At 38.5% G+C, this 13,564-nt stretch overlaps 1 protein-coding gene across 2 annotated transcripts in view; it reads left to right on the top strand.

Moving 5' to 3' along the window:
- LOC128357205 (solute carrier family 41 member 1-like) overlaps positions 1–8,659 on the top strand; it is a 78,698-nt gene extending 70,039 nt beyond the window's left edge. For both annotated transcript variants that reach the window (XM_053317472.1, XM_053317471.1), the window contains exons 9-11: positions 3,855–3,989; positions 5,348–5,496; positions 7,881–8,659. In XM_053317472.1, the coding sequence (XP_053173447.1) occupies positions 3,855–3,989; positions 5,348–5,496; positions 7,881–8,054 (458 nt within the window). In that variant the 3' untranslated portion in view covers positions 8,055–8,659. The remainder of the gene's footprint in view (positions 1–3,854; positions 3,990–5,347; positions 5,497–7,880) is intronic.
- The last annotated feature ends 4,905 nt before the right edge of the window (positions 8,660–13,564 follow it).

Raw genomic sequence — 13,564 nt, forward strand, 5'->3', positions numbered from 1 at the left:
TACAAACAACATTCATTGCAGTTAGATACACCTGGCTGTAGAGACAATCTTGTTCAAGAAGATTTTGCTCTCTCTGGTTCTTCCTGTATGAACCTGAGCAGCATAAATACTGGGCTCAGATTTGCGGCATTTAACACCAACAAGACTTCAAGAAATGACTTTTGTGATGAATTTCCTCTCCTGTAGGCAGCCACTGACAGCTGATACTACACATTACACTTATTCCACAATGTTAAGAAAACCAGCCTTGTTTGAAAATCAATCCCAGAAGACGAACAATAATCCATGTTTATATTCCTTAGTTTGAGGCATAAAAACATGGATTTCTAAACAAAGAAAAGCAGTGCAAGAACAGGCCAAAATAAATACAGTTTAAAACTGGCCAAATTAAACTTAAATCAGAAACTACAAGAGTAAGCAAACATGAAACATGATCCGACATTTGGTGCCAAGTCTCAGAAATTGATCCTTCTGCACAGACCCATTTCATTCAGTGCCAGAAAAGTATTATGATATTATATCCAGTCCTGGAAAACAAGAAGAGTGATTAGAAGAATCATTTTTCAGAACTGAATGAAAAAGCATGATTTCTTATCTCAAGAATTCAGAATTGTGCAAGTTGATTTTCTTTCCATTGGAAATGAAGTGAAACCAGTGGCAGTGTGGAAGGTAGGAAACCAGTCTAATAACACATGGGAAGCTTTGGAAAATGTTAGTATGTAATGGAAAGTATACATGATTTGAAGTTAATGTGCCAAAACGTCCTGCGAAAGAAGCCTTAAAAACCTCTGGAACATTCGAAGCAGCTATTTCAAATGCACCGAGGCCATAATGTGGAGCATCAAACCACATTGATGCATCGCTCTCAAGTTCACTTTCTACAGTCTCAACAGGAGAATTTCAGAGCAGTAATACATTTAAAACTGTAACAGTTGTGTTAACGCTGCGTGCAAATGCACCCACTGCACTTTGTCAGCTGAGCCAGTTTAATTTACAAGTTTAAGGACTTAATTGACTGATGCTCCCCTGAAGCATTGGATCAATGTCAGCTTATCAAATCAATCTGTGGGGGGACACAATAAGGCTTTGTTGGCATTTTTTAAACATGCATAATACATCTTGATGTTTGTTTTTGGTACAATTAAAGCTGAGTAACTAGCTCTACATTGAAATACCAGAACAATCCTGTTTCTTTATTCCTTTGTCTTCTATATTGCCATCAGCTTGTGAGGAAACTGACTGTTTACATGAGCCGTGCAGCTTTAGCCTGATATTACTTATGTAGCCATCAAATGTATATTTAATACTATTTTAAATAGTTCAAATCATGGGTAAGCTCGCCAATAACAGCTGATAAAAATCCACCTGACGGTTCACAAAACGATAATCTCCAGCGAGAACTGAAAAACTTTTGACTACTTTTGTATAAAATCAAGAACCCAAAATTACAATGAATTTAGAGACGTAGACTGTCCGTAATGACTTGTTGAAAAAATGTACTGACTGATTTCATGAGGAGTAGACACTTATGGAATGGGAGAACCCAAAAATGGCAACGATTTCAATTTCAAGTTGTAAATCTCAAGTTCTAAACCGCATATGTGCCATGTAACAATTGGCATAGCAATGGTAACTAAGGCTTAGCCAATGATTTAATTAATTTCATCACATTTATCACTTATCTCAGTGATGCAAATACAACTCCAATACTGTGGTGGTGTTGCGCAGTACTCTGTTTACACTGTATAAGTTTTAAGATGATCCGTGTCAAAGGTCACATCAAATCCATTGAAGTACAGGTCCTGGATGGAGAGATGGATAAAGTAGAAGAACTAATCAGTAACAGGGAAAGAGAGAGGAGAGGGAACAATGTTTCACATTGTGTACTTAATTTGTAAGCTGACCCACCTAATTCGCATGCTTCTCTTTTCTCCATGACAAAGTCCCAATCAACTGTGAATATCAGAGAGTGAATCTGTGTCGGTAGATTTAATTACTTTACAGACATCGAAAACTGATTTTCACTCCGTAATGCTGTTAAAGAATGATGAAAAACGCATTGAGACACAGAGAAGTGGAGGCAAAAAAAGAAGCAGCCTGCAGAATAAGTGGTTTGGCTGTGAGGTGATGCATGCAGGGATCCACTGAGGATAGGAGAAAAGTCGATACAAACCACTAATGGTGCACACCCAGAGCCCTGGCACACCGACAAGGCCTTTTATAATCATCGAGTCTCGCTGTCACTGTTTTTCATTTACTCTCTGCCCATCTTCCTGCTGTTTCTCAATCTCACTCCCTTTCTCTCTCTTCTTAAACCCCTCTCTGCTAAATTCTAAATTCGCCAATCTGGTTTGAATTTCCCCATTTTCCCCCACTGGCTTGCATATAAACCAGTATTATGTTATACTAAAACTTCCCTCAAGTCTTTTCCATCTCACAAAAGAACATCTGTGCCGGTTTTTTCGGGGTAAATACTTGGATAGGTGTTTGATTTAACTGAATTAGGCACAGATAGCCTTGTCAACACCAAAATTAAAATGGACTTTGAAAACCGGTTGAATCTGGAAAAGTTGTTTTGGGTTTAGCAGAACTGAAGAAGCAAATTAAAAAAAAAAGTTCAACTCACACCAGACTGAAAGGATGAAATCTTATCTTATAGCTCTGACATTTAACCCCGTTGAGCTTTTATTTGTTATGTGTAACATCTGGGACAAGTTTAAAAAGAGTTATCGCACTGATCAGACATTTTGACACAAAGAAAGTCAGAAAAAAGGTGTCTACTAGAATTTTTTTTTTTTTAAAGCACGTAATGGTTTCTGCACAACCAGAGTCAGATTTCACTGTTGAAATCATATGGCTGCACGCTGTTCATTTTCTTTCCATACGTACGTGTTGCAGCTCTCGTCTCTCGAAGTATTGGGTGGAGCTTTTGTTTATTTTCATCTCTTCAATTTTGTCAAATGCTGTGTCCTTTCTAACCAGGTTTTAACTGTTCTTTGGCCAAACTTATCTCATTACCATATCCTGTTTATCGCAGTGTGATATCACCCACTGATTTGCATTCAAGCCGGTTTGAAGCCCAGAGTTGCTAATTATCGTCGGCACCATCTTTTATATTTGGAGCCAGGATTTTCCAAATAAGGAGTGTGGGCTGTTTATTTCACGCTCTGCTACCTCAGATTGCTAACTTACTACAAATACAGAGCGGTGCAGACTTATACTAAAATTAGCTAAGTAACACGGCAGGTATCGGTATCAAGTAACATACATTTTACTGAAATATTGCAATAACAGTCCAACTCAGTGCAACACCTGCAGCTAGGGAGTAAACGGACAGCAATTGACTTGTTGAAAACATTTATTGTCTTAGTATTTCATGAGAGGAGTGGACACTTTCTGAATGGGAGTTTATTGGAGCCAGGGCCTTTTCAAAGCCAGCACCAGCAGCTGTCAGTGGTATTGCACTTTAAGGGACTTTTGCATTGGCTTCAATTTCAAACCGTGGTTGTCGCTGCTTGACTTAATTTGTTGTCAAGCACGGTGAAAGATGAAGCGCTAGTGGTTGTAAAGATTAGCACACTGTCCCTTGTGGGAAAGAACTTTCTGTTTCAGTTGATGATGATGATGATACAAAATCAGTATCAGCTTTTCAAATCACTCTGTTGGGGGAAACAATAAGGTTTTGTTGAGCACACATATAATACATCTTGATGTTTGCTTTGGGTCAAATTAAAGCTGCAACTACTGGATACAAGTGGTTGCCTGGCTAATAAAGTAAAGCTCTACACAGCATCATCTGAATCCTCCATTCATAGTTACTCAATCTGTCCTCTGTGCTTCCTTCCCCTGTGTAGGAGTGGGTGGGAACTTGGTGGCCATCCAGGCCAGCAGGATCTCAACCTACCTGCATTTCTGGAGCATCCCAGGGGTGCTGCCCTATAAGATGAGGCAGCACTGGCCTAATCCCTGCATCACCTTCTTTTCCTCAGGTAACACTGCCATGCTAGTTTGATAGTATAACATCCATATCCATATGTACTTAAAACCTTAGACATTTAACCCCAGGTTGATTTACAAGGTTGGGTAAGTGGTTGAAATGAAACTTTGTACTGCAGGTTCAGTCTGAGCTGACTCTTGAAAGCTGCTCTAATCAGTATTTTTTGGCATATTTCAGTATATTGTTTTGGTTTTACTGCCCATAATCTTACTGTTTTGATTCACTCTCATTGCTCTCATGACTTTTTCAGCAGCAACACCAATAAACAGACAAAACTAGCAACAGCTAAAGAGACAGATTTCTTTCTCAGGTGCTTCACCAAATAAAGAGCTAGAAAGAGTGAAAGATGACTCTTGAACAAACAAAAGTTTTCTAACACATTTGAAAACTACAATGAGATTGGTATGACAGTGAGTTGTGCTGCAGTTGTGGAGTTTCAGTCAGCACCATCAGCCCTGTAGCAAACACCACCACAAATGCTAGCCACAGTAGCTAGGAACCTCATCCCATTGGCTATGGACAAGTCAAGATCTTAACAACAAATGTGAATTCATTCTTTTATAGCTGGTTCGTCAGTCCATCAGTTTGCTGTCACTTATCTGGGTTTGGGATAATTGATTAACTATAGTAGCTCTTAGTTGCATCTTCAGCAGGAAACTACTGCCAAAACTGTCATGTAAATGTCAATAAATTCATGCACTTATTGTCCCTAATTGGTTTACTGTTGTTCAATGAGCAGTATGATTGTAAAGTTGTTAAATTACATCTCATGTGGTGTTAAAAAGGTCTTAAATGTCTTAAAAAGAGCAGAGAGGCCAAAGCGGACAGCATGAAGCCCTGCATTCACACAAAATCTGGCACTGCAACACCTTCCCGCAGGGTTATGTGGAGGTGTGCCGAGGTGTGGGGAGAAAATAAAGTTTTATTTATCTGATTCACGGTTTTGTTCTCGCCAGCGCCGCTCACTCTCTTCATTCACTCTCTAGCTCGCTCGACCACTGCTTCTCTCTCTCGCTAGTTAAGCCAGGGAGGAAGGGCCAACTTTGAATGCTGTGTGTTTACAAACACTAACTGACAAATCCTGCGTAGTCTACCTTTAAGAAATGGATGGATTTGATCTAGAGTAGAACATCCTGAGGGTCTTATTAAACACAAGCTGTGCTGGCTCTCAGCAACATAAAACAACTGAAGATTAAACTATTTTTTTAGCACCATCGCAGATCAGACAGGACTGAGTTAACAGTAAGAGAAATCCATAAATGCTTAAATTGATCATGCTACCAAAATAGTAGTAAGTAGCCTTCCTGTTTAGGCAACTGAATGAATACCTCTCTTCTCTGTATCTCTCAGGGGTGAACTCAAAGTCAGCACGAGTGCTGCTGATGCTGGTCATCCCCGGTCATCTGGTCTTCCTCTATGCCATCTCTCTGCTGCAGGGAGAGGAGGCACCTATCACTGTAGCCTTCACCATCTGCTACCTGTGTGCTGCTGTGATACAGGTAAACCAATACAGTTTCACACACACTTTGCGAGGTGTTTTCTCCAATAAAGTGTGGTCGTTTAACACTGAACGCTTTCTCATAAACCCACTGGCCCCCGGAGCAGAGAATTTTCACATGACGCTCTGATTCAAACTGTGGAAAGCAGTCATCTGAAGGTACATTGTAAGGCTTTGTGCAGTGTGATAAAAAATGACTGCTGCCACCTTATACCTAACTGTGAAATGACCCATGCCAGGTGTTGGTGTTTCAGCGGCATGGTGAGATCAAGATTTCATCCAGATAGAACCAAAAGTATTCTGCAGTCCCTGCCAACGGTCACCTTTCTGCCCTCCTCGACATAAATATCGTCCCAGCAGAAAATCTGAGACTCATTAAACATGCAGGGTTTGACGGCCTAGCTCATTTGATAAAATAACACACAAAAATACATATGCACAGTGTATTCATTATCAGCAGTTGAGTGTAGTAATCCAATGTTTCTTCAGCTTTTTTTCTCTTGAAATATCACAACAGACTCCCATCATGTTCTTTTTTCAATTAACTTTAAATTGGATGTTATTTATCATTAGTTTGTCACACAACTGAATTGCCAATGCTCTAATTGGTATGCTTAGGTTTTCCTTTTACAGCCACTTGGAATGACAGAAGCTGCATTTTTCAGCCATTTATACATTACTTTTACTACTCTAACCATTAAATCTTTAGATTTAACCATCCATTCCCACAATATATCCACTACTTTTAGCTATCTCCAACCATTTATCCGTTTCATTTATCTCTTACTTTTCGCTGTCTATTCCAAACATGTAATCATTACGTTCAGATAAGTATTCCAACCATTTATCTTACTTTTGGTAACTATTCCAATCATTTATACATTACTTTTAGCAATGTATTCCAACCATTTAATCATTACTTTTAGCCATTCATTCCGCACAATTTATCCATTACTTTTAGCTGACTATTCCAAAAAATGTTCTATTCCTTTATCTATTATCAAACCATTTCCAACTGCCCAACTTTTAGCCATCTATTCCAGCCATTTTCCCATAGTTCACTGTTATGACCATTTCTCCCTTACTTTTAGCTGTCTTTTCCAACCATTGTTCCATTAGTCTGCTATTTAGCTTACTATTTCAACTATTTAATAATTATTTTCTGTCATGGAAAATGAAGCAGGTAAACCCAAATGGCAGGGCTGTAGAAAAAGGTTTTTTATTCTAAACAGATGAAGACAAAGACTGACCAAACTAGACAAGAACTGATGAAAACTAGACAAGAACTGACAAAAACTAGACAAGAACTGACGAAAACTAGACAAGAACAGACAAAAACTAGACAATAAATGAGAACACTGACCATACTAGACCGGAACATGCAAAAACTAGTCAAAGGAACCAACAAAGACCCAACAGAAAACCAAGACTTTCATACTAACAGAACTAATGATGGAATGGGGAACAGGTGAGCAGACACAGACAAGTGCAGGCTGGGAGTAATTGGCTGGTAAAGACACTGAGGACAGGGCAGGACTAATGAACATGATGCTGGGCAGTTGTTAGGAGGAGCACATGAACACATGAGGAAGGAACAAACAAAGAAAACTCAACAACCCAAGCCAACCAAGAATTCCAGACAGCCAAAGAAAAGTCACATAACAAATGAGCTAAACCAAATGACCCAAAGGACCAAGCAACAAGTGTTCCATAATAAAACAACAAAGAGTCCCATAACTATGAGTCCATGACAACTTTCAGCCAACTATTCCAATCATTACCATCTAATCCAGCCATTTTCCACTAATTTTAGCTAACTGTTCCAGTCATTTATCCAATATTGTAGCTTATCAAAAGAAATGGATAAAAATCTTTTTCAGCTGTTTAATCATTACTTTTAGCCAACAACTGTAACTGTTTATCCATTAGTTATATTATCTTTTTCAGCTGTCTAATATTTACTTTTATGAGCTGTCTATTTCAACCATTGATCCATGTTTTTAAAGCTAATGCTTCAAGTATTTCTCAACTATTTTAATATCTATTTCAACTACTTAATCATTATTGTCACCTATCTATTTCAGCCATTTATCAATTACTTTTAATATAATATTTCAACTGTTTAATCATTACTTTTACCTTAATATGTCAACCACTTACTTATTTAAGCTAATTATTTATTGCCATGGACTCATGTAGTGCACTTTTGGTTACTTGGTCCTTAGAGTCATTTGGTTTGCACTGTGTTTTCCTTGTTTCTTCCTTCCTCCGTTGTTTATTTGTTTATTCACTTGTGTCTTGTCAGCTGTTCCCCATTCCCTTGTTAGTTCTATTAGTATTCAAGTCTTGGTTTTGTCTTATTGCTGCCTTTTCTTCTCCCTTCAGGTGGCTATCCTCCTTTACGTGGCCGACCTAATCGTCCGTTCCATGTGGCGACGGAGTCTGGACCCTGACAACTTCTCCATTCCCTACCTGACAGCTCTTGGGGACCTGCTGGGCACTGGCTTCCTGGCTCTCTGCTTCCGTTGCGTTGCACTGATTGGAAGCCTGGGTCTCTGAGTTTTCTCCACTCCCTCTTTTGCCTCTGAACTCTTAGCCAGCCACTCTCTTGTTGCACCCATTTTGATACATTTACACAGAGATGCTTTTGATTGGACAATAAGGCATTTTCTGATCTTTTATCACTGGGCCAGTTCATACAGCACACGTGATACATTTACACCTATCTGTCTGTGAGGAAAAAAAGACCTCACCGTATTCAGATGTTTTAAGATTTCTGTTCCTCAGTGCATCTATTTTGAACTTAAGTTTGATATCATTCCTCTTCATCTCTGTCTTTCTTTTGGTTTTTTTCCTGCACTAACTAAATTTGAAGTTGGAGGCAGTGTGTTCACTCTGTCTCTCAAATCATTTCTTTGGCTTCATCAGAGGAATATGTAGCAAATTAACATCATAGCAGCAAGACAACATAACAGCATATCAACTGTGTAGTCCAGTAGAAATTTTTGTTCAATGGCCTTGACTGTGAAAAATTGGTCTGTTTGTGGACATTTGTTTGAACAGACTGTACTATGCATTAATGCTAGAGGTGTTGGAGGTTGGTATGTGTCGTACTCTAACTGGAATCATTACTTATTTAGAATAAATTATACAAATCAGGTTCAGTACTTGTAACACAGAGGAATGTTTTAACATCACATGAAAAAACTGTATTACTGTTATTATCCATATAATGTAATGTATTGAGTCTGGTAATCCAAAGCGCCCCTCTTTCTTAAGGTTTTCTGCAAATTCAGTCAGTCAGACAGAACAGGGTCATTGATACATTTTACGGACACAGGCAAATGGTACGGCTGCACAGTGGAAACAGTTTGATTAGGAGGATAACACTACCAGTAATGATCAGTATCAGTGAGGTTGGGGTTTGTGTAAATGACGAACAATGGAAATCCCTTCTGTTCTGACTGTTTTCATGATACAGACATCAGTGCGACACATCTGTTGGTATATTTCACATAAGTAAAAAACATGACAGGAGATAACATATTTAGCAGCTCCGTTGGTTGGAGATCCATTAACCAGTGTTTCAGTGAAATCAATTGAGCAGCCAAACGTAATGGACCATAATGAGTGTAGGAGGGAGGGGCAGTCATCAGCAAGTTCTTGACTTGACGTCTGTAAATGATGAGTTTGGGTCCAGAATCTCTACTCATCACACACTGTGGCACAGACTGGAATAAAATCTAAACTGTGAGGTTTAAAGTATGATCTGGCCTAGACTGTTCATAAAACAGCCACAGTGCATAAATCCCTGCAACCCCTGACTGCTATTTCTCCTGCTCTTTTCCTTCCACTACAGAGAAGTCAAATTAACTGCAAGTCAACAAAAAACCCAAAAAGGACAGGTGGGAGAACCTGTGCCCAGCGAAAATGCCACAAAATGAGCCCAGTGTCTCCATATTGTTGAGTTTGCAGATGATGTCATGCTGTTTGTTTTACATACAGTAGATATATACATGGCTATTAAACTGACACTAAGCAATATTTTTTTCTAAATCCTGCACCTTACAGGAATTTGTTCAAAAAGCCCAAGTCATGTTCCAGTGACCTTTGATGTTCTGCAAAATATGTGTACACCTTCCCCAAAGTCAGTATAGCAATCTCAGTAAAAGAAAATGTTAGAAAACTGATGCAGATGATCTCTATAAATAGGGGTATTTGTTTTCGTCTGTCAGTCCTGGTTTACGTGTTTATATCTACTGTGTAGCAGTGGAGGATCTCACCTTACCACGGTCTACTAGCAGTCCCTTTAACAGAGGTTTCACAGAGCCTTACTGTTCGTTATGATGGTATTCTGTTTGAACCATAAAACCTCATTGTTACAGCAGTGAGTGCATATATACATGCACGTTCAATACTTGTCAGTCAACATTCAAAGTCACATGTAAGTGACCTCATATCGCAGTCATGCACATTTCCATTTACGTGACCACTTGTACTATAAAAACTTGCAAAACCATGCAGTATATGGGACTCGGAGGTTACAGTGCGATGTACACTGGCTATCTCTTGATCCTTGCTATTACACTTACAGTTCTTCATACATATATGAGCTCCACATCAAAAGATACAATACATACAATATCTCAGTACAATACATGTGTGTATAAATGCACTCATGAAGTCACATGGAACAGTTTTGCTGTTTGCTGTATGCCTATTTTTAGAGACAAACCTCAAAAACACTGAATACATTTCTCAGAAACAACCTGTGGTGTCAATAACTCATCTTCTATGTGAGGTCTTTCAGTGTTTAATAGTGCTATGCTGTAAGCTTTTATCGTGACACCGTTTCACACAGTACTTTCTACACTAGAAAGTAATGAACTGTAGACATGTACCATTTTGAGTCACGGTTTATCTCACTCAAGCTTACTGTATGAGATCTAAATGTTAACTGTGATACTGTGAGACTTAGACCACAGCTCAGCTTGTGTTGTACCAGCACATAAGCCTGTCTTAATCAGTAGGGCTGGACGATACCACCTAGAATCTGTGTTATGATACATTGTCACATTCACAGAGAGTACAATGAATGTAATGATGCAGATGATGTATTGCTTTTTGTTGCACATACAGTATTTGGTACATACAAACACCAGTGGGTGCTGTAACTATGTATTTTAAGAGTTTCATTCATTATTTATGTTTCATCCATTGTTAGCGTTATTAAAAGGAATAGTTTGATTTTGGGGATTGCGCTCACTTGTTTTGTTGAGCTGTATGGAAAGTTTAATATGAAGCTGGAGCCAGCAGGCTATTAGCTTAGGTTAGTATAAAAACTGGAAGCAGGGGAAAACAGCTAGCCTGACTCTGTCTGAAGTTTAAAAAAAGCCAGAAAGCTGACCAAATAACGACAACTTGTGGTTTTATCGGGAGTTTGCTTCTGCAACTAGCCTATTTCTTGGACAGGCCAATGACTTTTCAAGTCTTCACTGTTTTCCTAGAAACCTCAGAGTTTCAACAAGATTCCAGTACAACCACAACTTGTTTTTAGTTTTCGTTTTGTGTACAGATTAAACCAAAAAGAGCTAATGTATTAAAAAAGTAAAAGCCAGAAATGCTTGGACAGAGCTAGCTGTTTCACCCCACTCTGAATCTTACACTATGCTAATCGATCATCTGCTGGCTCCGGCTTCAAATTTAGCTTACAGACATGAGTGGTGTAAGTATATTTTATAAAATGTCACATTTTTGGTTTATCATCCAGCCCTATTAATCAATGTGTAAAAGAGTGCAATGACAAAATACCCAAATGCAAACTTGCACTTTTGTTTCGAAAGTAGTTTAAAGTGATAGTCCAGATTTTTTTAAGTGGGGTTGTGTGAGGCCCTAATACATTACACAGTTTATAACCTGCAGTAGATTGGGCCCACCTAAAAGAATCAATATCTAATATATAATATATAAGTGTGCTATATTTAAAATGTTTTAACAGCTTTACCTTGCCATAAAAGAGCCCTTTCCTTTGACACTACATTTTCTCAACCATAAAACTTCTGTATTCCTACACCTGTCGCGTACCATATTACATCGCAGCAGCACTTTCTGAACGAAACCGCTAATCTGTGGAGTAAGATTTTTTTTTTTTTTTTTTTTTTAGTTGAGCCATTTTCAGGTAGCTAAAATACAATTTGATGCTGCCCCCATTCACAGCAGTACATTGCTTTGCCCCCGTGCTGCTACTTCAGCCAAATCTACTGCAGGTAATACACTATGGCTCTCATAGAACCCCACTTCAAAAAATGCTAACTATTCCTTTAAAGTTGCCTTGAAAACAAAATAAATGTCAACTGTGTCTTATCTAAAAAAAACTTCCCATGTACAACCATCTCAGTGTTAAAAAAAAAAAATAGTAGCTTTATTTCAATGTTGCAACAGTCCTTTTCTCTTTTGCTGTCTTTTGCTGTAGGCAAAACTTTGTACTGTACTTCAATGTTGACACTGCCACATTACGACTTTAGGAGCTGTTAAAAAAAAGAAGCCTTTTTTTCCTAATCTTGCTGTTTTCACTTTCACCTGAGCTTCCACACCTGTGTTAACGTCTTATGTGTGCGCAAAGATGAAGTGTGAGTCAAAAAAACGTGACAAATTGGTGAGTGTTTGTTTTTTTGTGGCTATGAACGGTTATATTTTAATAAAAACCAAACTGTGTAATGATGTCTGTGTCACATTGGCGCCGTGACTACTGCCAAAATAACCAAAAAAAGGGATTTATCGGAAATCGGAATCATTTAAAAGATGCAGTGATGTTTGTTTTTGTAACTAGCATGTCTAGAAATCTCAATCTTTGTTAGTTGTTTAGTATTTTCCAGCATCATTACTCCTGAAATACCATTTAGAAATGTTTATTTGTTTACCAAGGCTGGCTTGTCCATCCATCACTGCAGCCACCCACAAGTAATGTGCTGAGAGGGTGAAAACATCTTTGAAAAGTTCCCTTACTAAAATACAAAAAAAACTGTCTTCCACAGAGGATCTATGAGTTTAACTGTTTGTGATGAGAAACAAACAAACAAAAAGACCACACACACACATTCAAGCGTTGCTGTTAAAGGATTGTATTTGTCAAGAACTTCAAGGTAACCATCCAACTCAACTATCACATCAGCAAGTGCACTTCAGTTAATCACATTCACAGTTTTGTGGCACTAGTAAACTGGTGCATTGAGACAGAGAGAGAGATTCTTTCAGATTGTGCTTTGTCCACCTTTTTTTTTTTTTTTTTCTTTCAGCAACTCCGTCTGACAAGATGGCTGGAGGCGTCTGACTAGCCGTGTTCATACACAGCAGCGTCCAAGCAATTTTGAGATGAATATACAGCATGTTTGATCTGTGTGAAAGAACCAGATACTTGTAAAACTGGGGGGGGGGGGAATAAGATTTTAAAAAAAGGATAAAGTATGTGATTAGATTTTTTGGCAAGTCACAGCTTCTTGCAATATTATGGCTTCAAACACACGCGCACACACACACACACACACTGCTTCACAGGAGAGCATTAAAAAATTAAAAACCCTGTAATCCACGGCTGCAAATCATAGCCGAGAGGACAAATAAAATAAAAAAAGAAGGTAAGCATGATGAAACATGTTCAAGGCTTATAAAGACTCAGCTTCTATCACATTACAGACACACACACACACACACATAGATATTGCACTTTTAAAAGCATGTCTACATGAATTAAAGATAAGAAGAAATAAAGGTTTCAGAGACATGAAATATTTGACAGAAGAAAATCTGGTAGATAAAGAGATTAAATTAAAGACAGTTTCCTTTTTTTTTAGTTTCACTGCCAGCCTGTCTTGACACGCGCTGGCAAAAGTGTGCACTTCAGCAGGACTGGAACTAATATCCTGAGACTGCAGGAGACAGACAGCTGTTTTAAAAAAGACTTTTTTGTTGTTTTTTGTGGTGAATTCTTGTTATTGTCAGAGACAACCGGCTAAAATGAAAACATGTCGGGTCCAGATGAGATGACTCCTGGCGCTTCGTGTTTCCAATCT

This window comes from Scomber japonicus, chromosome 4, assembly GCF_027409825.1.
Source record: "Scomber japonicus isolate fScoJap1 chromosome 4, fScoJap1.pri, whole genome shotgun sequence".
Classification (NCBI taxonomy): domain Eukaryota; kingdom Metazoa; phylum Chordata; class Actinopteri; order Scombriformes; family Scombridae; genus Scomber; species Scomber japonicus.